Source organism: Nymphalis io, chromosome 6 (assembly GCF_905147045.1).
Source record: "Nymphalis io chromosome 6, ilAglIoxx1.1, whole genome shotgun sequence".
Classification (NCBI taxonomy): domain Eukaryota; kingdom Metazoa; phylum Arthropoda; class Insecta; order Lepidoptera; family Nymphalidae; genus Nymphalis; species Nymphalis io.
This window is the reverse complement of record NC_065893.1, coordinates 12,509,768-12,535,533: the sequence shown is the minus strand read 5'-3', so window position 1 is coordinate 12,535,533 and position 25,766 is coordinate 12,509,768. Positions and strand designations below refer to the sequence as shown.

The 25,766-nt window shown below is 33.8% G+C and overlaps 4 protein-coding genes across 4 annotated transcripts; 3 read left to right on the top strand and 1 right to left on the bottom strand.

Moving 5' to 3' along the window:
- The first annotated feature begins 138 nt into the window (after positions 1-138).
- Positions 139-8,894, top strand: LOC126768926 (TBC1 domain family member 5). The gene is made up of 13 exons (XM_050487389.1): positions 139-311; positions 383-450; positions 793-927; positions 1,170-1,269; positions 2,527-2,643; positions 2,775-2,902; positions 3,702-3,752; positions 4,584-4,683; positions 5,048-5,166; positions 5,487-5,629; positions 5,738-5,879; positions 6,253-6,499; positions 7,112-8,894. The coding sequence occupies exons 1-13, from the start codon at positions 309-311 to the stop codon at positions 7,379-7,381; spliced, it is 1,623 nt and encodes a 540-aa protein (XP_050343346.1). The 5' UTR covers positions 139-308; the 3' UTR covers positions 7,382-8,894.
- A 1,777-nt stretch (positions 8,895-10,671) lies between these two features.
- LOC126768904 (vacuolar protein sorting-associated protein 51 homolog) lies at positions 10,672-12,988 on the top strand. The gene has a single exon (XM_050487315.1). It carries the CDS (start codon positions 10,807-10,809, stop codon positions 12,907-12,909), a length of 2,103 nt encoding a protein of 700 aa, XP_050343272.1. The 5' UTR covers positions 10,672-10,806; the 3' UTR covers positions 12,910-12,988.
- On the bottom strand, positions 12,969-23,263 carry LOC126768856 (uncharacterized). The gene is made up of 4 exons (XM_050487210.1): positions 22,260-23,263; positions 21,195-21,258; positions 15,185-21,107; positions 12,969-15,117 (listed from the first exon to the last, which is right to left on the bottom strand). The coding sequence occupies exons 1-4, from the start codon at positions 22,919-22,921 to the stop codon at positions 14,711-14,713; spliced, it is 7,056 nt and encodes a 2,351-aa protein (XP_050343167.1). The 5' UTR covers positions 22,922-23,263; the 3' UTR covers positions 12,969-14,710.
- LOC126769062 (uncharacterized) lies at positions 23,110-25,434 on the top strand. Its single transcript, XM_050487615.1, has 3 exons — positions 23,110-23,198; positions 24,459-24,629; positions 24,763-25,434. Exons 2-3 carry the CDS (start codon positions 24,488-24,490, stop codon positions 24,990-24,992), a joined length of 372 nt encoding a protein of 123 aa, XP_050343572.1. The 5' UTR covers positions 23,110-23,198; positions 24,459-24,487; the 3' UTR covers positions 24,993-25,434.
- The last annotated feature ends 332 nt before the right edge of the window (positions 25,435-25,766 follow it).

Genomic DNA, 25,766 nt, shown 5'->3' with positions numbered 1-25,766 from the left:
AATTTCCTGGAAATTAAATATTCGAATATTTTGAGTACAACATCAATTTACAAACAATATTAAAATAAATTTCGCTGCATTTGGTTTGTTTGAAAATGCAAAACATGTCATGTGTCAGTCAATTGACAGTGTCAGGTCTGTTCAGCTGTGAGCAGTGTACAAGTGATTTTTGTAAAAATACCAAAACAAGATAAAAGAGGTCGTATTCTGTAAAATTACGAATGTGTTTTGGGTTTTAAATGTAAAATTTATAATAATGTGTTATGTGGAACAATAAAAACCATGATAAATAAATAAACCTGTAAAAAATGGTGATTATATACTGAATTACTTTTATTATTGCTTTCGAGTTGTGACTCATTTATGGACTCTTATTTTGTAGGAACAAAGTTACACAAACGGCTCACCGAGTTTCCCTTCAAAACCTTTCATCGAGGCCAGCGACTATGAGTATGTACAAACAATTCCATTATTAAATATTTCTTTTACTTTTTCTTTGTCGCTGGTTCCTTGATTTCCGCAAATGTTTATCGTTATTATTATTTTATACTTTACTTTCGTTTTGATAGCTATTAGTTTTAATCATTGTATTTTTCCGAAGAAAGATTTTACTAAATTACTTTAACAATTAAATATTTTACTGTTATTATGATTTCAAACTTGATCTTTATAATTTATTTATGATAAATAAAACAAACATTTGATAAACTTAAGTTATCACATTAAAAAATCATTATATTAAGAAGTATTTTATAATATAACTTATTTTAATGCTTAGTTTTTTTTTTCTAGCTTACAGTTTCCAACATGGAGCATGGAGTATTTGAAAAAAGCTGCAGTGGAACACAGATTAGTGCGGCCAAGAAGTTTGGCTTGGGCCATATTACTGAATGCTGTTCCTCCACCATCCGAGGACATTTTAATGAGGTAGAATCTGACTGTCAATTAATATAATGTTATCTAAGAGATACATCGTTTAAAAACAACAAATATATTTAAATTTTGAACAATGAATGATTTAGTTTATTTTGGTACCTTTAAATATTTTTTATTCTTTAATAAATTCTTCAAATTTATCTGTCTATAGCATTATATTTTTTCATTTCTATAGAAAATATGTTATATCCAAAAACTCAATATTAAAATGTTAATTTTATTCATAATTGCAGCATAAGAGGTCACAGAAATTTCTATGATGATTTGAGGAAAAAAATGTCAATGGATCCACGAGGAGTCATTGGGGACGATCCACTTTCACAAAGGGAAGAGGTGATTAGTTTATTTTAAATAGGTTAATGTCCAAACAAAACCAAGTAAAGAGTGTCTTCTCCAAACATATTTAGATATTGTCTGCTTCAAGAGTGCTGATATATAATTTGTAGAACAAACCCTAGATTGTTTTATATTAATCTTCAAGATATTTTATTGTCTCCAAATTGATCAAAGAAATTGAGTAATGTGACCATACATTCTGTTTTTATGTGCTCAATCATATTTTAGAAATACCTATACCATTGGTCTCAAAGGCTCCAAAATGCTGATGATCACATGACCGATTTCGGCCACGGCGGCAAATCTCAAAAGAGATTAGTCAACTATACGACACATATTATTGTACAAATGTGTGCACAAACACAGGTGCACTCTCAAATCAAAAATGCACAGCTATAGCAACCCAGTTCACAAATTTTCCGTGACTGTATACTCAGTGACGATTAGTACGTAAATAATAAATTAGTATATATTCAAAATTAAAGACCAATAATAACAATAATTAAAAAATTAAGTGTTCAAAAGTGGTTCAAAAAAAGCATACACGCCATGGATGTATTTGCCAGCATGCCTTTAATTTATCTCGTGCTTTACGGTGAAGGAAAACATCGTGAGGAAACCTGCATGTGTCTAATCTCACTGAAATTCTGCCACATGTGTATTCCACCAACCCGCATTGGAGCAGCGTGGTGGAATAAGCTTCTAACCTTCTCCTCAAAAAGAGAGAGGAGGCCTTTAGCCCAGCAGTGGGACATTCACTGGCTGTTATGGGTGGTTAGTTCGCACGTGTTAATAAAAATCGGCATGATCGGAGAATAATGTCGTCTGAAAAAAAATGCAAATATCACTTTTTGCTATATTTCGATTCTGCGTATTTAAAATATTTTTACAACATTAAAAAAAAAAGTTTGGCAATAGTTTTTAAATGACACAGCCGGTATACTAGCGAATTTGAAAATCAATCATAGAAAAATGACATATGTATGTGTGCATCTTTGTACGATGCGCAGGAGTGCCCTACAGACCCCTTCTGCCCTCGGCGGATCCGGGCAAGCGTATAATAGTTAAAGAAAGGTATTCACCCAATATTTTCTTTAATTCTATTTTTTCATCATTCATCGCTTTAGCAACAAGAGCATACTACGTCTTTCGCGGTCCATGTTAACGTACATTTTAAAATTACTACTTATTTTAAAGCGGCCAGTCTTTTTTTTATTAAATCCTCATTGAATCCTATTTTCAATTTTGTAACAGAGCGTTTGGAAACAACACTTTTGTGACAATGAACTCAAGGCGATGATACTGCAAGACGTTGTCAGAACATTTCCTGACGAAGCTTACTTCCGTGATAAGGACGTACAAGATCTTATGGTGAGTGACTAAAAACCTGTTACTACCACTCACTCGAGACCAAGTGTGAAAAGTGCTTAATTTCGATCGCACTAGTTCCTCCAAATGGGAACGACCATCTCTCAGTGCTATTAAATATATGCACACGACAGGTGCGCGTGCTGTTCCACTGGTCGCGCGCGCACCCGTGGCCGGGGTACCGCCAGGGCATGCACGAGGTGCTGGCGCCGCTGCTGCTGGAGCTGCGCGCCGACAGGAATCTCGCGCCGCGCTCGCTCAGGTACGACCTCACTTGTTTTAATCAGAATAAATTATACGTAGATATAAATTCGATTGCGTTGCTAACGGTACGTACAAGTGTTTTGGTGGCAGAGCTTTGTGCAAGCTCGTCTGGGTATGTACCACCCACTCATCAGATTTTTTTTTTTTTTTATAGTAAAGGAAGGCGGACGAGCATATGGGCCACCTGATGGTAAGTGGTCACCAACGCTCTTAGACATTGGCATTGTAAGAAATGTCAACTATCGCTTACATATCCAATGCGCCACCAACCTTGGGAACTAAGATTTTATGTCCCTTGTGCCTGTAATTACACTGGCTCACTCACCCTTCAAACCGGAACACAACAATATCAAGTATTGCTGTTTTGCGGTAGAATATCTGATAAGTGGGTGGTACCTACCCAGACGAGCTTGCACAAAGCCCTACCACCAGTAAGATATTCTACCGCAAAACCGGAGTACTTGGTATTGTTGTGTTCCGGCTTGAAGGGTGAGTGAGCCAGTATAATTACTGGCACATGGGACATAACATCTCAGTTCCCAAGATTGGTGGCGCATTGGTGATGTAAGCGATGGTTAACATTTCTTACAATGCCAATGTCTATGGGCGTTGGTGACCACACAACCATCAGGTGGCCCATATACTCGTCCGCCTTCCTATTCTATATAAAAAAGTGTCAGTTGATGACGTAACGTTTCATTCGAAAAGGTCTCATCGTAACGGCTTTTGGAACTTATGTAAACTTGATGTAATCGTATATAAAGTACATAATACAATGTTATGTTTGCGTTTTTCAGCGACACCTTGAGATATTATCTACAAGAAGATTACTTAGAACACGACAGTTAGTAAGTATTAACATAAAGTAAGACATGTATATTTAATATTTTTATATGACGGGCCGGTTGGCGTGGTTGGTGGCTTGCCTTTCACGCCGTAGCTTGTGGGTATTGCAGGACAGATATTGGTGTGCATGAATATGTCTGTTTGTCCTGAGTCTGGGTTTAATTATCTATATAAGTATGTATTTACAAAATAAAAATAGTATATGTAGTATATCAGTTGTCTGGTTTTAATAGAACAAGCTCTGTACGAGCTTAATTTGGGATCAGATGGCCGTGTGTGAAAAATGTCGCAGGATATTATTATATTATAGTTATAACACAAACTTATATATGTGACAATTTTTTTCGTTTCAAATTATGAAGTTCAGTAACAGCCCGTTAATGTCCCACTGCTGGGCTGAGGCCTCCTATCCCTTTTGAGGAGAAGGTTTGGAGCTTATTCCACCACGCTGCTCCAATGCTGGTTGGTAGAATACACATGTGGCATAATTTCAATGAAATTAGACACATGCAGGTTTCCTCACGATGTTTTCCTTCACCGTAAAGCACGAGATGAATTATAATCACAAATTAAGCACATGAAAATACAGTGGTGCTTGCCCGGGTTTGAACCCACAATTATGAAGTTCGCTTCTGTCAAAATATTTTTAACCTTTTTAACATAAATGATTTTGAGTTCCCATAAAAAAATATATTAATAATTAAAATAATTGTAATTAGTAGGAAGGATTTTGTTTTTTTTTTTTTTTTAAATTAAATTAATAAAACAAATTTAAAAATATTTAACACATAACTGTCATTATAGTATATAAAATAACTGTACATATTTCGCAGCATGCTATTCAGCGCGATAATGAAAGGCTTGGAGAAGTTCTACTGGACGGGCGACATGCCCTCCGCTAGCGGACGACTGCCCGTCTCGAAGACTGTACACGTACTGAACTAATTTGATATTACTATACTATTATATACATATTATATAATTCAGTGTACGTTTTTTTTTTTCTACCAAGACAAAGGTAATTCGTGCACGTGGTTAAAACAGGAAATATACATTGCGGAAGTTACAAATTTATAAATAACTAGTTGATGTTCCCGGCTTTACTCGCATGTCCTTCCTTGATTTATACAAAGTATAATCAAAATCGGTTCAATTATTTACCCGTATAAGCGTAACAGTCAGACAGAGTTATTTTCGCATTTACAATATTAGTATAAATAAAATACGTTTTTTTATTTTAATATATTTATTATATATATTTTTAATAAAAAAAAAAATGTGTAATTTTTCGTTTCAGAATCAAAACGAAGTAATACGATATTTAGATAAAGTAAGAGAGGAATATTTAATGTTATTCGACCCAGACCTGGCAACACATTTGGCTGAATGCGGTATCTCTATGGAGTTGTTTGGAATGTAAGTAGAAAAAAAAATCGAAAGCAAAATCTACTCAACCAATGTACATAAAACTTATACCAGATAACGTAGCGTATTTCGCACTCCGTTTTAGTGTATTATATTGTAACGTAAATAGCTTTGCTTCGGAGTTTATCTTATTGAATTATTAAAAGAAAAAAAAGAAGTATTACTTTTTGATGATTAGCTATTGATTTCACAACATTCATAGTAAAACATAGCGCTTATGGTAATCTATTGCCTTTTCAAAGGATTTAAATTATTAACACTGGTAATACTGTTATTAAAAATATTAACGAAGTTTCAATATGTAATCACAGTCGCTGGCTGCGGCTACTCTTCGGACGGGAGTTCCCCCGTACCGACGTCCCGCATCTGTGGGGATTTATCTTCTCCGACGGGCCCATGTTGCCCAACGTGCACTACATAATACTCGCCATGCTGATCTCAATTAGAAGTATACGTAAGTAGAAAACGACTCCGCCGTATTACACGATGTTTCTATTGGAGCTACTGAAGCCAGCGATCGCTGTATAAACTAGATGACGCTTAGAAGTGTAACCCCTCGCAGTGCTGTCGATGGACACGGCGCGCGCGCTGTGCGTGCTCATGCGGCCGTCGGCGGCCGGCGCGCCGCACGTGTGCGCGCTCGCGCTGCACCTGCGCGCGCCGCACCGACACCCCGCGCCGCCGCCCCTCGCGCACGCCCGCACGTGAGCCGCACACACACTCACACTCTCCCGCACGCGTGAGCCGCGCACGCGCACACACACATTCGCGCGTGTTAGGCTCACGCTCCGTGACATTTATCACGAAATAAAAATAATGAAATCATTAAGCTACAATTGCATTAAGCGTATAAAGCCGATAAATTATAAATTGCAAGTTATTTAGTTTTTATTCAAAAAACTCCGAACTGTGAATATCTCTTGTATCAAAAAAGACATTCACCAGTGACATGGCTACATTTGGACATTTTGTTTCGTTTTCTCTAATACAACTTTTAAAATGTTATCCTTGCTCGTTCAAACCGTCACACGACGGGCAACGGCTCGCAAACGTCGTCAAGCGGGAGTCGGTCCGCAGGAGCCCCGACAGCATCCTGGACGCGTCGAGCTCGGTGGTCGCGTTCGAGCAGCGCGCCGAGGAGGAGGCGGAGTCGTCGGGCTCGGAGGGCGTGGCGGAGGGCGTGGCGGAGGGCGGCGACGTGGCGCGCTCGCTGGCGGCGCTGGCGCTGCTGCGCGCGCGCCTGCCCGGCGCCGTGGCCGCGCTGCGCGCCGCGCTGCCGCGCGTGCCGCCGCGCGCCGAGCCGCCGCTGCGGCAGCTCGTGCAGGTGCTGACACGTTTCCCTGACCGTTTGTTTATTATGTGAAGCGACTTTCGAAATACGATGCGTGAAATTTTTATTCACTTAATTATATTTATTAGGATTAATACAGTTTTATTACTCACCCCGAAGCCTGCAGCTATCTCTGAAGTGCTTTGTGATGGGTCCGCTTCCACAATAGCCTTTAATTCTTCATTTTCCACTTTGGTCTCCGGCTGTCCACGGGGTTGGTTCTGAGGGTCGAATTTTCCAGAACGAAAAGGTTGAAACCAAAAACGTACCGTGCTTTCTTTTGCGACACCAGCGCCGTACACATCATTAATCCTTCGAGCTGTTTCTGCAGCACTGGTGCCACGGTAGAACTCGTACTCGTAAATATACCGATATTTCATGTTTTCCATTGTGCGGTAATAAGCGACGTTTTCAAAACTCAAATGTACCAGCTAAATGAATTTATAAATTTGAATTTGGAATGCTTAACCAAGTACGATAAAACGCTAATTTAATTAATTAATGATCGTAACACAATTAGAAGGATCTTCCTATTATTTATTGTCATTCAAATGAAGCTGTTGTTGTTTAACGTTTTTTTTTTTATTCGTGTATCTCCCTTTACAGTTAGCTGCACTTCTCCAATGCCGCAATCACGCTTTGATAGACGTTGAAACGGCGCTAGAGGCTGCCGAGAATCAATCGACCGACTCGATCGGCCGGAAGCAGCTCGTGCCGGTCGTCATGGGTCCCAAACCGAAGCAACAAATGAACGCTAAACAAATGAAAATCCCGAAAAAAGTGAAAGAAGTGCCGCTTAAATTGTTCCATCAGGCGGAGTGCGATGGAGCGAGTGACTTGCCATTCTTAGATCCGTTGGGACTCAGGACAGAATGACTACGACGCAAAATAATGCTCTTTAGCTATTATCATTAAGTACAATTTCGAATGTATTACCGGAATGTTATAGGGCTTTTGTTACGGTTTAAAATATATGTTATGTTAATATATGACGTACAATCTGAAGTCTGAATTATATGATTAAATATATTCTCCTCTCTATACATTTTAGCATAAGTGCAGAATATATTAAATATAATCTGTATTCAGTCATTGTGTTACTAAAGAGGTAGTCTTAGTCATTTAAGGCTAACGTACGACACAATTTTTGTTCAAATTTAATAGACCATATCTAATTTTAAATATAAATACGTAATAATCAATTTCCAATGTTACATTTGCGTAACAAAAACTATATAGATATTATGTTAAACAGGTTGTCTTAATTATTATAAGATATTGTTAAAATGCAATTTGTACAAATAGTAAACAAACTTTGTGAGTGTTGGTGCGTTTGCTGGAAAACATGTTTATTCTGTGTTGACGACTTTTTAACGTTCTCTTAGAAATTCCACAACATTATTGTATCAATTTAATTTGAAAGCGTAAGGAATTATCAATGATTACCACCAACTCGTGTTGAGTGTAATGTACACATAGTAAGTAAGTAACAGCCTGTAAATGTCCCACTACTGGGCTAAGGCCTCCTCCCTCATTTTTTGGGAGAAGGTTCGGAGCTTATTCCACCACGCTGCTCCAATGCGGGTTGGTGGAATACACATGTGGCAGAATTTAGATGAAATTAGACACATTCAGATTTCCTCACGATGTTTTCATTCACCGAAAAGCACGAGATGAATTATAAACAGACATGTATATACAAATCATGTACACATATACAATAATATATTAATTAGTATTTTATATGAATATATATTATCTGTGTACATGCTTCTGTCATCTTGAGTGACACAACGCGAGCGCGGGAAAATTAAAATATTGGAATTGGCGCGATGGACTGTGTGAACAGCAAGCTTATATACAAAATATAATATATTTCATCTATTATTAACCTTACGCTGTGGTTTAAGGTGCACTTTAGATTGACAATTTTTATTTTATAGAAACAAAGAATTTGTAATATGTCCTTATTTTTATTTTGGATACAAAAAAAATTTAATGTGATTGTATTGTGATGTTGTTTAAGCAACCGTTTGTTTACACTTTGGACAAATAAGGAACAAAGTTAGAGTAGTTAGGTATGAAAAAAAAAACAATTTATAAATTAAGTGCAAATTAGTAACTATTACGAAAATGTAATTTTCTTTTAAAGTATTTTAATGTTATTAATAAAGGTTGCTACATTATATTTTATAATTTATTATTATTATCAAACCTTTTTGTACATATGTCACTAAACAAAACAATGAGAATATTAACAACAAAACATTTACGAATTATACTTTAAAAGCATCAATTTTCGACTAAAAAAAATTATAACTTGACAGTTATATTCAAAACGTGTACAAATAGATTTGAAATAATATATATTTCGTTACATAAATGCAAGTTACTTTTTCTAATCAGATATATATTAGAAGAGTCTGTTTAACTAAGTGATATTTTATTTAAATCAAGCAATAAAGAAATATGAGTCATACAATTGTTTATTTATAATTTCTGTAATATTAGTTAATATATAGTCTATTTTTAATATACCTTAATATGTAGATTATAATTGTGATTGCATATTTTCTTCTCAATAATCTGATTACAGATAAAATAAAAGATAAATCAACTTAGCATAAACAATTGTTGTAGTGTTTACACACACATGTCGAGACTGAATTGGGAATAAACCAGTTTGCGCTACCTCGTGCCTCGAACTCTCGCAAAAGTAATGTTAGAACAGAAAAATATCTCCAAGCTGCTTTGGCTATAATAAAGAGATTTTTGTAGCATACAATAAGCTATACTTATACCAGAGCTATTAGCAGAGGCGTAGCTTGCCCTTGATTGGCCCCGTATCAAAATTTTTTTAAGGGGCTCTTCTTCCTAACTGCCGCGTTAGTTCGTGATACTTTGTTTCTTGTTTATTTTTTAGTTTTTCGCTATTTTTTGGTATTGTTTTATTTCTATTAAATATGAAGCACTAAACCAAATTACCAATGGAGCATAAAATAACATACTTATATAAATGTTAACTTATCTACGACACCTCCGGTGACCAATAAGCAAACCTCCAGGTACGCGAATTTGGCGCCTTGATCGGGAACGAGTTAAACTATCTATTGAAATTTATTTTTCAAATGTATATATTATTTTCATTTTTTCCTGGGAAATTTAGCGTACGGCTTTAGAGATCGAGTGAGATTTTGAATAATATTTTACGAATTTTTGCTTAAACGGGTTCGGTGCCCCTGTAGCTAGGGGTTTACCGTATATACCGTCACTTAAATACGGCTGATACAGTGGTATCTACAGCACTGGCTATTAGCAAATCACTCGCAAATTAATTAACTTCTTTTTCGATTGGAAGAGGCTATTGTTGCCTAAACGCTTAGTTGATTGGATAATGAAAGCTTAGTCATTGTGCAGGCGGATACTCTTAAATTCAGATTATTATATTAATACTATAATATGACATTTCCATAATATAATCAAATCATATTTAAAGAAATTAAATACTAGTAATTAGATGCAGTTTACAATAGCAAGCAAGTCAAGACTGGTATTAACAGCTGGTTGACATAAATTAGTACGAACGACAAAATGTGTTCCTTAATATTCCAATAAGAAACTTCGATCGATTCATTATTAGATACATTAGTAGGCTAAAAAATAGTATACATTCGTTAATCCCAAAAAAAAAACAATCATAATATGTTGTAATTCAGTCGAGAAGTAAAAAGAATATTGTACGTATGAATATTTTACCATCGCATTCGCACAGGTGCAGTGATCGCCGTCGTCAAAAATTTTAAACTTTTTTCCTAAACAATGAGGTTTATTTATATACACATGTTATTTGGTTTATCTTAAATAATTTAATCAATTTTAGCAATAATTTTTAAATTAATTTAAAATATATTCGCAATTGGCAATCTTTAAAGCATTATTATTTTTCAATATAATTAGAACTTTTTTCAAGTAGTGAGCATGCATAATTATAAAAACTTAATATTTTAATTGTTGGGTGTCTAACATCATAGATCTCTTCTATACCTACGAAGTTATGCTAATTTACTTTAAATTATTTTATTTTATCTTTGGGGATAGTACTCTGTGATCATAATTATTGTGATGTGTGACGTCTGAAAGAGACTTGACAATGACATACATTATTATGTTGAATTGAAGTGATAGTATTTATTGTTTATAAATAATTTATTCATTGATAAAATTTTGCACTTAGATATACGAAGTAAAACTGTAAGGCAATAAAATCAACCCTTTGGAGTCTTACTCCTTGACAACCCAGAATGGCAGAATCTCCTAAGGACAAAGAAAACCCATTAGACATCGATGGAAGTAACTTTAATTCTGAAATGTATTTAGAATGTCTTTTGAAATGTGCCACTCTACGACAAGTAATGGATAAAGAGGCCGAAGTAGTAACTCAAAGTCAATTCTTACAGTCAGAAATGCAAACATTGGTTTACGAGAATTATAACAAATTTATATCAGCTACTGAGACAGTTCGAAAAATGCGCTCAGATTTTCAAATAATGCAAGAGGAAATGAACAAACTTAGTGAAAATATAAATAACATAACAAAGTTCAGTTCCAATATATCCGATAATTTAAAGGAAAGTGGGAACAGTGTTAATAGATTATGTAGCACTCGTCAATTGTTAGACAAATTACAGTTTGTGTTCCTCTTACCGACTCAATTGAATAAAGCAATTCAAGAAAACCGTTATGTAGATGCAGTACAAGACTACTCTCATGCTCAAAGAGTCTTACAGAAGTATGGTAATCAACCTTCTTTTCAAAGCATTCAGACAGAATGTTCAGAAATTATATGTGATCTCAAGAAGACTTTAAGAGAAAGACTACTGACACCAGACACTTCAGCATCTGAACTAGCTGAAAGTGTAGGTCTCTTAAGACAGTTACAGGAAACTGACTCCTCTTTACAGGATATTTTTTTGACATGTGCTGAGAATCGACTGGATACACATCTGAAAAGTTTAAATGCTATAGTCGACAGTGCTGATATATTGGAATGGGTAGAAAAATGCAATAACACTTTGTTAGCAGACTTGGGTATTGTAATATCATGTTATCATGATCTATTTGATGATAAGGAAATGGTCAACTTGCCTGAGTTTGCCGATAAAGTGATGTCTCAAGTATTCCATCTTTTTGAAGATGTTGTCAAGAGACCTGAAAACATTGGCACCGAGATACTAATAAGAGGGTTAGACAAATTCTTTAGAAAATTACAAGCAATGTCAGAAATTATTTCTAGTGAGTTGGTTTCTAATAAAGCTTTGGATGTTGTTAAACAATGCATAAAGCACAAGGCTACATTACAATATGAAACAATTCAATTACAATTTAAAGAAAACTTGATGAGAGTAAGGCAGTCCTTAGCAAGCAAAGGTACAGAGTGTGCTGATCTTAAAGATATTCTAAATTCTTTGCAAATTCATTTGATGCAAAAGATCCAAGCTTCATTATTAGATTTGATGGCATTCCTACAGAACAAACTTTCCTTTGGATTAAAATCATGGTGCGGTAAGGCTGTTGCTGATGCTTGTTGGACAGTAATATCAGAAACATTGATTAATCTATCAGAAATGGTTAAGAAAATGTCTTCCTTACAGACGTCAAATAACATTCCTTTTGAATTACTACTAATATTGGCAAAACTATGCCTAGAAATGCAAGAAAGTGGTGTTGCCACATTACATAGTCATCTTTTAAAACTCTTGGAAGAATCAGCTCCAGGACTGAGTATAGATAAAAAAGATACTAACAGTGTAATGGTTCATTTATCTACTGCAGCTCAAACGGCTTTAGACTCTGAAGTTGTGTTTATAGGACAAACAGCAGCACAAATGTTAAGAGTATCAGTCCTCGCTAGGGACTGGTTACGAGCTCCGGAACCGAGGGGTCCAAGAGCTGTGTGTCGGAGGGTCGTAGAAACGCTTGCTAGTGCTGACAGTGCTGCATCACAACTATTTCCTACAAGCATAAAGCCATCTAGCGATTCCAGTCGGCGTACTATATGGTCTCGGGCACCTTCATCCTTTTCGCCTATAAATAGAATATTTTCGGAAAGGATTGAAGTTTTCAGCCCAGCTGGAGCTGATCGCGCCGCGCTTTCAAATGGAGCACTAAAAGTAGCATTGAAAGCTTTAGTGGAGTGCGTGAGGCTGCGTACATTTAGTCGCCATGGTTTGCAACAATTGCAAGTTGATGTGCATTTTCTTCAACAAAGACTATCATGTATGGGAAATGATGAAAGATTATTGAACTCTCTACTAGAAGACGCATTAGCTTCAGCCCAAATTAGATGTGTCGACCCACAACTGATGGAAGCAAGTATTGTAGACATCATTTGTGAAAGAGGTTAAATATGTCTAATCTATATTCCACTTATATTGTATAGTTATGTAAACATTTAAAAACATCATCAGTATGTAATTATTTATTGTCAAAAATTACTACAAATTATATCTCTTAAACATACAAAACACAGAATATTTTAATAAAACACCTTTAACTATGAAACTTCAAAGTAAACAGCACATTTTATGACAATTTATAATAACCCATCAATGAAAATTGCATCATAATAAAAATAATGATATCATCTACATATATAAAATCTATGTTAAATGCTCTTTTTACAAGACACTACGCTTTACTTCTAACAATAACATTAATCCAATGTTAGTCACGAGAGCAGATAAACATTAATAATTAAAATTAAAAACAGTATATATTATTACCATTACAAACAATTTTTCATAAAATTTGGTCCTATTTTTCTAGAAAATTATGACGAAAATCCATGACAAAAAAGTATATGTCGTTATGGTCGGTTTTACTATAATATAGATAAGGGCTTATATTCAACAACTTTGTATTATGAAATATATCCCAAAATACATTTTTGAATATTATCTATTAATCGTATATTTAAATATCTTCCAAATTGAGGGCTAAAATTGATCATTTGGTTGTTATTTGGTGAAAGATCAATTTTACTACGCCTTTCGTCATTACATTTTAAAATATGCTACAAAGCGTTTGGGGAACAATCCAAAATTGGGAAGCTCTTTAATTTGCTATAGCAAATTTACAATTTTTCAAAAACCACTAAAATGTTTTCTATAAGCTCATTTTATATCCACAATATCATCGACATCACAAATATATATTGATTAAAAATGAAACTTCCGATATGTTTATTTTATCATGTTCCTAAATTTTTTACCCTGCCCTTTGAAATAACCATAATAGGGAAATGTATTAAGATTGTCCTATACATTGTACCACAACAATAAAACCGATCTCTTGTGGTTTACTTTTCAGAATTAAAAGTTGGGCGATTTGTAGTTGTTTGCTCTATTCTATTTAATATCAAAATTGTGCATACACAGACTAGTGTCAGAATTTTATGATCGAATTAAAATTCAAAAATCGTAAAATGGTAGAAATTAACAAAAATGGTGATAAAGTTTCGTTCTACGAAACAGTAGTTCTCACTAAACTTGCAGTTTACAACACATCTGCGACATAAAATTAATTAGATTATTTCCTTGGCTCAATAGATACCTTTAAAATTGTACCTGTGCTTCTTAATAACATTTTTATTAATATATATATATATATATATATTTTGGTTTTATTTGTTCATTACTGCAACAAGAACAAGTGTACAACATTTTAATCAAGTATCGCCCAATTGTTTACAATTCTTATTAATAGACATTTTTGTTAGCAGTGTTAATGATTATATAACAGTTCAACTAAAACTGCACTGCGCGTAAAAGAAATATAAAAAAAGGAAATTATTCTTAATACTAACACAAATATAAATAATTACTCTTTTACATCATATATCTATATCTATAATAGAACAAATTGACAAAATATATACCTATATATGATTCTTAATTTCGCAAATTTACATATAGACAAGACCAACGCTCCAAACTGCGATAAAAATATTTGTCATTTGGTGTATCTTAAACATGCCGAAATAGGAAAAATATATCTATTAAACAATGGTCCGTCTGTTTCATCATTGTGAGCGCTTGTGATGTGTGATTTTATCTACATACTAGCGACCCCTATTCTTATTCTAGTTTCTCATACAATATCCAGAAATCCTACTCAGTCAACAACTTCTTCTCTTACCGATATCAGTTACTTTTTCGATTTCTCCATAAGTTTTCTCATTTTCTCCGGTACAGGCACTCCTCTATGTGCGGAACTTCTGAGTTTTTTACCGCTGGGTTCGCTTTTTATCGCCTTGACAACGTCATTCGTAATTTTCGCTTCACTATTATTAACACTAGATTTTCTGGTTCCTACTCCTAAGTTTTGGGTCATATTCGAGTTGGTAACATCACTTCTGAGCTTTTTTGATTGCACAATCGTTTTAGTTTTATTTGTCCGTGACTTATTAGGCGTTTGTGTTTCGACCTCGGGAGGAGGCGAGCGCCGGCGACGGATCCGGGGCGGCGTGTGCGCCAGAGTCGTGTGTCGGGACAGCAGCGCCGCGCTGCTAAACAACTGCCCGCAGTCGCATCTATGTTCCATTTCTGTTGTGCCTATGAAAAATATTTACAATTAAACAACTGAAAAAATTGAAAAACTAAAACGATGATCAGTACTTACGTTTTTTGGTTTTATTTGTTGGTGTCGCTAACTTGTGCTTTCCCATTGATTTTCGTTTCGCTATTCCACTGAGAGATTTTCTTTTAGCACCCAACGACATTTTTTTACTTTTCTTGTCTATATCTTTAGAAGCGACATCTTCCGACGGTTTTGTTCTCGGGAAGGAATATTTTACATCACTATCATCGGAATCCGTGTAAGGCAACTGTACTGGTTTCGAAAGCTTTAACTTCTTCTCGACTGTTAAGGAATTAAGAGGTCTCGGTTCGACTGCTTTTGCTTTCAAGCGTGGTATTTTTGGCGGATGCTGCAACGATATTCTTCTTTTAATTAAATCTTTCGAGTTTGGTCTTTCTATTTGAAGGGAATTGCGTTTCTTAGCTCTTACTTTCATGAACAGTTTACCCTCGGAAGGTTCGTCTTCTTTGAAATTTGGGTTTAACATGTATCGTATTTCATCATCATCACTGGACTCCACTTTAAATTTTGATTCTTCAACAGCTGGTAGAGAAATATTAACTGTTTTATGTCTTTTCGTAACGGTTGGAGTTATTTTATCTTTAGGAGGCAACTTCTTTTTAGGTGTAGGTGTTTCTACAATCGTAACATGTTCTTTAATTTCAGGTTTCTTTATTTTAACTGAATTATCAGAAACATTATCAACGGCAGTTATATTTTGTTTAGTTTGTTCTGTAGATATTTTTTCAGGTATTAATACTACATCACTTATTTTTGGTTCCAAAGTGTGTTTTTTCTTTTCCAATTCTTTGATGTTATCATTATCAGGAATAATGTTTAATTTTTCAACATCGTCAGATTCTTGTTTTTGTTCCAAAGTATCTGTATCTTCATGTGGGCTTTCAGTTATTTCGCAAGTGTCAGCTTGCTCATGGTGTTTAATTGGGTCAATAAAGTCTTCAGACATGCTTTCATCAGATTTAGTTTCATCGCCGTCGATAACTTCTTCTTCCTCGGTCTTCTTGGCAGCCTGCTTAGCAGCCGATTGTTTTTTCTTTCTCAGACAAATAACTGTATGTTTATTTAAAGAATGCTCATTAGGGAACACCATGTAACAAAGTGAACATTCGTGTATAATATCTTTTGTTGAGAGTGAGCTCTTAACACTTTTATCATCTGATTTTTCAGAACTTGTTTCAAAATGTTGTTCCTTATGTTCCAAATAATCTTGTAATTTCTTAAATACTTTTTTGCATACATCACAATAGTGAGATAGTGAAGGCTTGGTAGTTTCATTGGAACTTTGTGAATTTGAAGTACATTTTTTATTGATACCATCATGAGTTTCTCTATGTTCAACAAGATGATGTAATTTTCTAAAGGATTTATCGCATGGTTCACATCGAAAACCAGCACTTGTATCATCGTTTTGTTTCGTTTCATTCTGATTTTTCAAAGGTTTTGAAGTATCATGCTGTTCAGAAGAACTTTTTCTGAGTATCCTTGTTGCTATGGGGTTAGAAGTATGGATTATTCGATGCTGGACTAAATGGTGCAATTTTCGAAACTCTTTTTTGCAAACTTCACAACTAAAGACAGATTTCGTAACTTCACTTTCAGCGTCTTTCATATCTTCTTTTTTGTGTTGCAGTTTATGATTGACTAAATATGATAACTGCCTGAATGTTTTACCACAAAATTCACAAATTAGATTATTTGTATTATGTTGATGTTTACTTCTAGTGATGTTTTTCTTTAACTCCGAAAGTTTTAGTTTTTGTTTTTTTTCCGACTTCTCTTTAATAGGTGTGTCTTCTATTACAATAACGTCGTCTGTGTCATTCATAGATTGAGCATAGTGACGAGCTTTGCGACTTCTAATTTTCTCTTGTTCGTCGTCGTCATCTGTAAAGTCTGATCTACTTTCGCAGGATTTCCTGTCAGACGAGTGTCTCAGTCTCATCGGACTTCTTTTATCCGAATCAGATCTATTAGGCGACGGACCGGTACAATGCTTGACGTGTTTAAATACAACATTTTCAGATCTAAATAATTTATTACAAATAGGACAGACAATATTTTCATTAATTTTTCCCATTGTCCAATTTTCTTTTATGATTTCTCCGTCACTACTATCCTCTGAATCTGTGTAATTTTTGGTAACTTTAGCATCTATTAATCGAGGCTTTTTCTGTGGACTTGGAACTTTTAATTCTTTTCCTTGTTCAGGTAGTGGATACTTTCTAGGTCGACCTCTTCCTCTCTTTATTGGCGTGTTTTGAGAATTATCCAAAGATTGTACATTAATTATAGCGTTTTTATTTTCAGCTTGTGTTTCGATTAATTCAGCAGCTTTGACTAAATTATCTATTGCTGATATAGTATCTGTACGACTTTTAAATGTTTCACTTTTATTCTTGGTTTCGTTTGGTGAACTTTTCACTAAATCTTGAGTTTTCTTGACTTCATCGTCTATTATATTACGATTTAACAGATAAGATTTCTTTGGCACAAGGTTTTTTGTGGTTTTTTCAGTTTTATCTTCTAACTTACGTTTTTTCTTCGGCGATACTTCAATGCCTAGATCACCTGGTTCAATCAATTCTAATTCAGGTTCGTTAACTGGCGTCAAGACTTGTTTTCTTTGATGTTTGATTTTAAACTTTGTTTCGTCTTGTGGCTTTATTTCATTAATGGTCTCTAGTGTATCTGAATCTAAAGACTCTGAAGCACTGTGTACATCAGATGATTCCGGTATTTGTTTTTTAGATGGTGACAACTCCTGTCCCTGTACATTTAATTGTGTTGGGGTAAACTCCGTGTTAGATTCCATATAAACTACTTTTACTGGTTTATCTTCTATTATTGATATTGGACACTCCAAATTTCGCTTCGCTGTCAGAACAGACTGATAGGCGATTTGCACTTTAGATTGGTAATTTTTGTTCAATGTATCGTCTTCATTCGCTATCTTTATAGAAGTTGGAATTTTACTTAATTGGTTATTGTGTCTCATTGCAATATTATGTTGTTTAATAGTAGACTTAGCTTTAGATTCGGCAAGCATTAATTCATTTCGAGATAATTTTTTCACCGGAGGTTCTTTCTCCACAACGGTTTGGATAACATTATGTGGCTCTTTCCCATCAAAACTCATAGTAATACAATTTTCATAAGTAAAAGAATTTCTTCTCGCAAACTTATCAAAGTCTTTTTCCGTAATTATCGCTTCTTTCTTGGTATCATTTGGCGTTTTCTCTTTATTGGATAATAAAGATACTAAATTTTGTTTATTAACATCTATGTCTCCTGTGATTGGCTCATGCTCTAATATTTCCTCATCTGAAAGTTCATCCAGTTCCTTTTCTTTTACAACATTATGATCTTTATTTTTAAATGGTACAAGGCTGGGTATTTTACTATTTTTGTCCATTTGTATGTGGTCAGGTTTAGTAATAATTTTAACATCGTTACTAATCATTTGGGGCATCTCATGTGACGCTCGGCCTTCAAACGGATTTCCGTGTAATTCGTTCATTTTCATCTCAATTTCATCTAATGAGGCTTGAGTACTTGTATTTATATTTTTATCAGTATTTTCGGTTTTTTCACCAGTATTTTCTGTTGTACCCTTTGTTGCTACCGCTCTGTTAATGATACCTTCAATCGTTTTATCAATTAGGTCCTGGTTATTGATTTCTTTTCGCTGTATGGGTACTTTAGTTGAAATAGAATCTATAGATTCTTCTTCTTTGCATGGTTTCTTGCTCACCATAGGTTTTTGTTTTACAAATGAAGGTTGAATTTTTAGTGAAGTAACTTTTGTTTCTGTATTATTTGTGTTTTGGTGAGCACTACTTTTATTAACAAATGCCGCAGTTTCAATTTTTGTATTAAGTTTCGACATTTTCCCAAAATCACCAACTTTTATAGATCCTGTGGCAGATTGTCTTTGGCTATCAATTTTTTTCAATACATCCCTTCTATTTAAGTCATTAGGTTGTTTCAGTTGCTTTGTGTTGGAATTAATAGTAGGTATTTTTGTCTCTTTTATTTTATTCAAAAACTCTTGTCTATTTGCAGAAGTCCATTTTCCAAAAGGAACTGCACTATTGTTATTGTTAAGTGGTTTTGAAGCTACAACTACTTTTGATTTTGTTGTATCATCCTTTATTTCTATTTTATTTTTGTCTGTATCACTTTTTGGACACATTAGCTTATTTATATTCATTGCCACATTTGCCTGTTTCATTTTTTTAGAAATATCAGTATCAATTATTTTTTTATCACAATTGACTGTGATTGACTGAGAAACAGAGTCTTTCAAATGAGTAACAAATTCTGGGTTTGATTTTTGTAATGAATTTAAGCATTTATCATTGTTTCCTTGTTTTGAATCATTTGTTATACAATCTTTTGCTTTTTTTGTTTCAGATTTATCTTCTTCTTTACAATCTTTCGAATGTGATTTATTTTCGGTGTCAACTGTTTTATTGGCACTTGTTGTATCTTTTACACTAGTGATTTTTTCTTCTGCAGAAATATTTTTAAGTTTGTCTTCTAATTTCTTAGCTATATCCAATTGTGCTTTGGGAGTTATGACTTCATTATCTTTTATCATAGTCATAGTGTCAGCACCATGTTTATTTTCGCTAATGATAATTACTTCCTGAATTTCGTTTTCTTTCATTGTGTTCATTGATTCTGACTTGGTATGTTCAGTACTGTCACAAATTTCATTTATATTGTTTTGAGAGCTTTCTTTATGGTTTTTTATTTCACTTCCGTCATTTTTAATCTCATTTGCATTAGTTGTTTCTGGAACAGGTGTTGGGTTAGTAATTTTAACTTCATTGTTAGGTTCTGACCCAATGTCAATATTTGTACTGACATCTTCTATTACTTTTATGGTTTCATCTTTTTTATTGCAATCTTTTGAACATAGAGCACTGTCGTTAATTAATGCTTTTTCATGCAATTGTGTTTCAACATGATTTATTTCACAAAATGCTTGCACTTCAATATTATCTTTGGCAACATTGTCAAAGATTTTATATTTATCGGTTTTAATACCTTCCATAGTTTCTTCTTTTAGTTGCGTATCACTTGAGTCTTTATCTTTTTTATTATCAACTTCTTTAGAAAGTGGATTATTAGTTTCATTGTCTGAATTTACATTATCATCTTGAAGAATGATGGTATTGCCTTTAATGTTCTTTTCTTCATTAGGTAATTCATTTTTTACTGTTGATGGTATTTCTTCGTCAAATTTCTTAACCTTTTCTTCATTCACAGTTGGTATTGAAGATTCAGAATTGTCTACAATTATAATAGATGTATCATTCTCTTCAATAATTATGCTTTCTCCTTTAGATGATTCACAATTATCAATTATGTCTATTGTTTTTGAATCTGATTCATTTAAAGGTAGTTTTTGACAGATATCTTTCGGTGGAATAATTGACGCTCCGTCTTCGCTCTCTTCGTTTTCTTGATAATTAATATTATCTGGTGTTTTAGGTACTTCATGCAAATCTTTATTTTTTGGAGGAGTTTCTAAATGTTTCTGTCTACAACTATCAGTATGCACTTCAATAGTCTTTTTGATATTATCTGAATGTCTACTGGGATGTAGCTGTTGATCGACCATTGTTTTTGTTAAGGGTATACCTTCTTTATTTGGTGTTGAATGATAAGTCATAGGAGTGTATGTACCTATAAGTGGAGATTTACGAGATTCATGGAATTTCATCATTTTACCATTTAAATTTACTTCTGTTTTTATTTCTGATTGTAATTCTACATTACATTCTAATCCCAAATCATTATTAACATTAATTTCATTTTTTGGTGTTTTAGGTATTTTATCAGCAACTTTATTACTTAAAGGTTCATTTATCACTTTACTTATATCCTTTATAGGCACATGAGAAGTGTTTCCAGCAGGATTTCCATCCTTTGTTGGCTGAAAATATAAAAATAACATTTTATTAAATATGACTAAATATGGAAATAATTTGTAAAATGTACAATTTATTTTCTCATTATTTACCACTTCTTTTGGTATCTCAACCTCAATTTCTTCATATACTTCCAAATTTCCTTCAGCATTCTCCCTGTAATTAGTAATTTAGATAATTAGCTATAGACACAAACATTTAACTAATTGTAACTATGACCTATCATATTATTTAGTTTTATGTTCGGTTTTTAAAATATCATACATGATAAATTAAATTAAGATATGTGATGTTGCGAGTGATAAAGGCCCAATTGTTCTAGAATCTTAACTGAGCAGCACCACTGAATTTTCAAGGACTTAGTTTGTTTTTATAATAAATCTTTTGCTTGGCAGTGAAAGAAAACATTGTGATTTTCTCTACACATTTTTTTTTTTTTTATAGAATAGGAAGGTGGACGAGCATATGGGCCACCTGATGGTAAGTGGTCACTAAACACCCTTAGACGTTGGTATTGTAAGAAATGTCAACCATCGCTTATAGCCAATGCGCCACCAACCTTGGGAACTAAGATTTTATGTCCCTTGTGCCTGTAATTACACTGGCTCACTCACCCTTCAAACCGGAACATAACAATATCAAGTATTGCTGTTGTGCGGTAGAATATCTGATGAGTGGGTGGTACCTACCCAGACGAGCTTGCACAAAGCCCTACCACCAGTATACATCTGCTACACATGTTTCCATCAACCCGCACAGGAGCAGCCTGGTGGATAACCTTCTCTTCAAATAGAGAGGCTTTTAATATGGTGGAAAACAAATATTCCAACTCCAAATTTAAAAATCGTTGCTTGTATTACCAATTAGATATGAATCGGCTTGAAAGAAATCTGTTATTAAGATAACTGGTTTTTTTTTTATTTCTACGAAAATTATGAGATTTTTTTTGTGAAATTGAACCAAGTACTATGTCAAATTTTGACAATTGTCATTTGTAATATAATAATGATGTACATGAGCAAGACAAATTTGAAAATGGATAATAACTAAATAAAATAAAGAAGTTAGTGGCAACAAATTATTGAGATTAAGAGAGAGAAATAATAAATTACAATTCTAACAATATTTAGACTATATGATAGTATTATTAGACTTACCGCACTTTTAAAAACTTAAAGCTCGGCTGCTGTTGATCATCATTATTTATTTGTACGGCTGCTAATTCTTCTTGACCAGCTTTTCTATATAAATATAATCCATTACCAATATCAATAGCATCAACATTTTTTCCATCTATTTGTAGCACCACTTCGGTATCCTTACTCGGTATAGTCTCCGTATCTTCCAAAGCTTCCAGGTTATCCATTTTATCTAATGGAGGCTCAGTACTCTCATTATTTTTTAATTCAGCATTAACTTTTTCGTCATCCACCATCACATTGTCATCTATCACAAGTTCATCACCATCATAAGAGTTTTCATTATCATCGAAAATATTGACACCACCAGAGAGGATATTGGCGGCCTCTATTTGCTTACCAATTTTATAACTATCTAAATCGCTCTTTTTCGGAATAGGTGATAGATTTGATATCAATTCAGCATCAGATGTGATAGTCCGGTCTGGGTCAGCGTTGGTCGTCGTCAGAGATTCCTTCGAAGGGGAAATGCTAAAAGTTGAATCGACTTCTGAAAGCGAGAAATATTTTGAAGAGCTCTCATTAGCCGTCATATAGGCCTCACTCGGCGGGGAAGTAGTATCCAACGTTAAGTCTCGCGAGCTTCCCGCCTCGCCCCGTATCTGATTTAATCTATCCATTTTCACAATTCATCTGTTTTGACAACAAAAGTAACAATCGCACGAGAGGTATGGACGCGCTAAATTATATTGTATCAGTTATACCACAACTGAAGAAAACATTTGAAGGTTGGCCAATTAGCACTTAGGTCAATAGCAGTGAATTACAAGTGAAACTTTTTAGTGGAACAAACGATAATGAAACTGTGACACTTTTAATAAACATGAACGAATCAGTTTAACAGGACTTAAAAAAATAACTCAATAACTTGTTACTTGATTGTCAATAAATACATTGGTGTGTATTATTTCTTTAAAGTATTGTAATATTATTTTTGCCTTAATTTTCTTAACAACACAACACATCAAATATTAAAGATGGACGTCGCGAAAAATAGATAACAATGTTGCCATATTTACAATGCTGATTTTTAAAGATTTATGAATTTTTGAAGAATGAATTTAAATTAAAAAATATATATAAAGTTTTCCTAATTTGTAATAATAAAGGGGAGGGGGGGTTTATTTGCTTTAGTCACCACGCTTGATGGAGCCGACACGTGTTAGAGTGGAGACCACGCTTTTTTTTTTTTTAATAGAATAGGAAGGTGGACGAGCATATGGGCCACCTGATGGTAAGTGGTCACCAAACGCCCTTAGACATTGGCATTGTAAGAAATGTCAACCATCGCTTATAGCCAATGCGCCACTAACCTTGGGAACTAAGATTTTATGTCCCTTGTGCCTGTAATTACACTGGCTCACTCACCCTTCAAACTTTAACACAACAATATCAAGTATTGCTGTTTTGCGGTAGAATATCTGATGAGTGGGTGGTACCTACCCAGACGAGCTTGCACAAAGCCCTACCACCAGTACCACGCTTAGGCAAACGTAGTGTAGGACGCTCTGTGGCAAGGTGAACCGACGATTTAAAAAAGGTGGCATGTACGAGATGGATGCGGACTGCCCAAGAAGAAAAAGGCTTTCGTCCAGCAGTGGATAAAAAAGAAAAAAAATATCTATAAAAACATTTATAAATATATCTAAATATAAATCTAAAAAAAACATTTATACATCACAAGCATATGACACTGTATTTAATACTCACTATTTAAATTCCTACATTTTGTCATATTTGATCCAAAATTTCGAGTCGATGTTTATATACGTACGTGATACATACGTACGATGCTTAAATAACAATGTCATGTTTTTATCTGTATAATGTACTTAGGCTTGGTATTGCCATTTTAACGTCATTTCCTAGAAATTGACTAATAATGTTAAAACATTTAATGATTTATGTAAAAAGCAGAAATTAGTATAACAAAATTGTTGTGTGTATAAATAGTTAAATATAACAAAACAATTAGAATTAAAGAAAACATCAGTATTATATTTAAGTCATTCCCATTATTTAGCGAAATTGTGTAATTTATAAGAGTAACATTATTTCGTATGTCGTTGAGAATTTTGAAATATACATTCAACAAATTCGTTCGCAGTTAAAGATTATGAGTTATATTTGTTTATAATACGGACTTGTTCTTTTAAGTGACCTTTAATAGTTTTAGATAATTAATAATGGCGCCAAGAGAAACACCTAAAGCCACACCGAAAGTGCAACGTACTATTATAAAAACGACTAAGACAAAAGCGTCCCCAGTGGCGACTATAAGAAAAGCAGCAATATCCTCTAAAAAAACTCCAGAAAAAAATCTTAAAGGTATTGACTAATTATATTATTTTATTTATTTATTTAAAACACTGTGGCCATATCCACAAAGTAAAGTAATCGAAAAATACACAAAGTATATACAAATAGTAATCTAAGCTGTTAATATTTGGATTTATTACAGTTAACAACACGACTATTCAGCCTAGAACTCGTACAAATACAGTTCCTAATTTGTCGACCCCTAAGCCAAAAGAACACAAGCCAGCACAGATACCCAGTAGTGCTTCTAAAAGTGCAAAAAAGGCATCATGGAAACGAAGACCTAAACCAGCACATTCGGGAGTACCAGTTCCTGAAAAAATGAGAAAATTGCTTGAAAAACAGTTACAGGATTCCGATTGCAGTTTATGAATATTCATAAAAAAAAACCACATTATTTGTTCTATAAATGGTCTGTAATAAGGAATATTTTATTTTCATACATTTAGTTTTATTAAGCGACAGGCCAATTTTGACTATTGCTTTATTTTAATATAATTATGGCATGTTTCTTCTATTTTCTAGAAAAGTATTATGACATAAGTTATATATCAAAATAAGTCATGTAACATCTTGCAATTTGCAAGAATTATACTGACAATTTTTTTTATTATTATAATATGTACGAAGGTTTCATTGAATATAATTTTGTTTTAACAATAATTATTTAACACTGGCAGTTGTATACTTTTAATTACATAAGTTTTTAGTACCTTGTAATATGACTTGATTGTGAATGGGATTATACTATCACGACTCAGAATTAAGTATGTTGTGCCATTTTATTTAATTAAAATAAAAACATAATAAATTGCAGCATAGTTTGATTTCAAGCTGACTAGCAACCAGCCACCTACTTTCCTTGTCAATGTCCTAATTTTGGTATAATAAAATGTACTAAGAAGTAACAACTGACGATCCTGTAATTTAAATATAAAAACTTGATCATAATAACATGTAAATTAAAAAAAATGTTGTTTTTTTTGTACTATAATAAGATATAAATGATTATAACAACATGTGTGAAAAAATTATGACTATATCATGTAAACTTTTTTTTTATAAACAAATCAATTTAGGCGCTCTCGTATAATTCTTACTCCGTCCGAGTTTTGACTGTGACGTCATTTCGCCCAATTGATGCCA

Excerpts from the sequence above, each read along its gene's own strand:
- LOC126768926 (XM_050487389.1), top strand. Across the intron at positions 1,270-2,526 it reads CACTTTCACAAAGGGAAGAG|AGCGTTTGGAAACAACACTT; the intron begins GTGATTAGTTTA and ends ATTTTGTAACAG. Across the intron at positions 2,903-3,701 it reads CTCGCGCCGCGCTCGCTCAG|CGACACCTTGAGATATTATC; the intron begins GTACGACCTCAC and ends TGCGTTTTTCAG.
- LOC126768904 (XM_050487315.1), top strand. The coding sequence starts at position 10,807 with ATGGCAGAATCTCCTAAGGACAAAGAAAACCCATTAGACATCGATGGA.
- LOC126768856 (XM_050487210.1), bottom strand. The coding sequence starts at position 22,921 with ATGGATAGATTAAATCAGATACGGGGCGAGGCGGGAAGCTCGCGAGAC. Across the intron at positions 21,259-22,259 it reads TTTAAGTTTTTAAAAGTGCG|GGAGAATGCTGAAGGAAATT; the intron begins GTAAGTCTAATA and ends TACTAATTACAG. Across the intron at positions 15,118-15,184 it reads AACAAATAAAACCAAAAAAC|GCACAACAGAAATGGAACAT; the intron begins GTAAGTACTGAT and ends TATTTTTCATAG.
- LOC126769062 (XM_050487615.1), top strand. The coding sequence starts at position 24,488 with ATGGCGCCAAGAGAAACACCTAAAGCCACACCGAAAGTGCAACGTACT. Across the intron at positions 24,630-24,762 it reads TCCAGAAAAAAATCTTAAAG|TTAACAACACGACTATTCAG; the intron begins GTATTGACTAAT and ends GATTTATTACAG.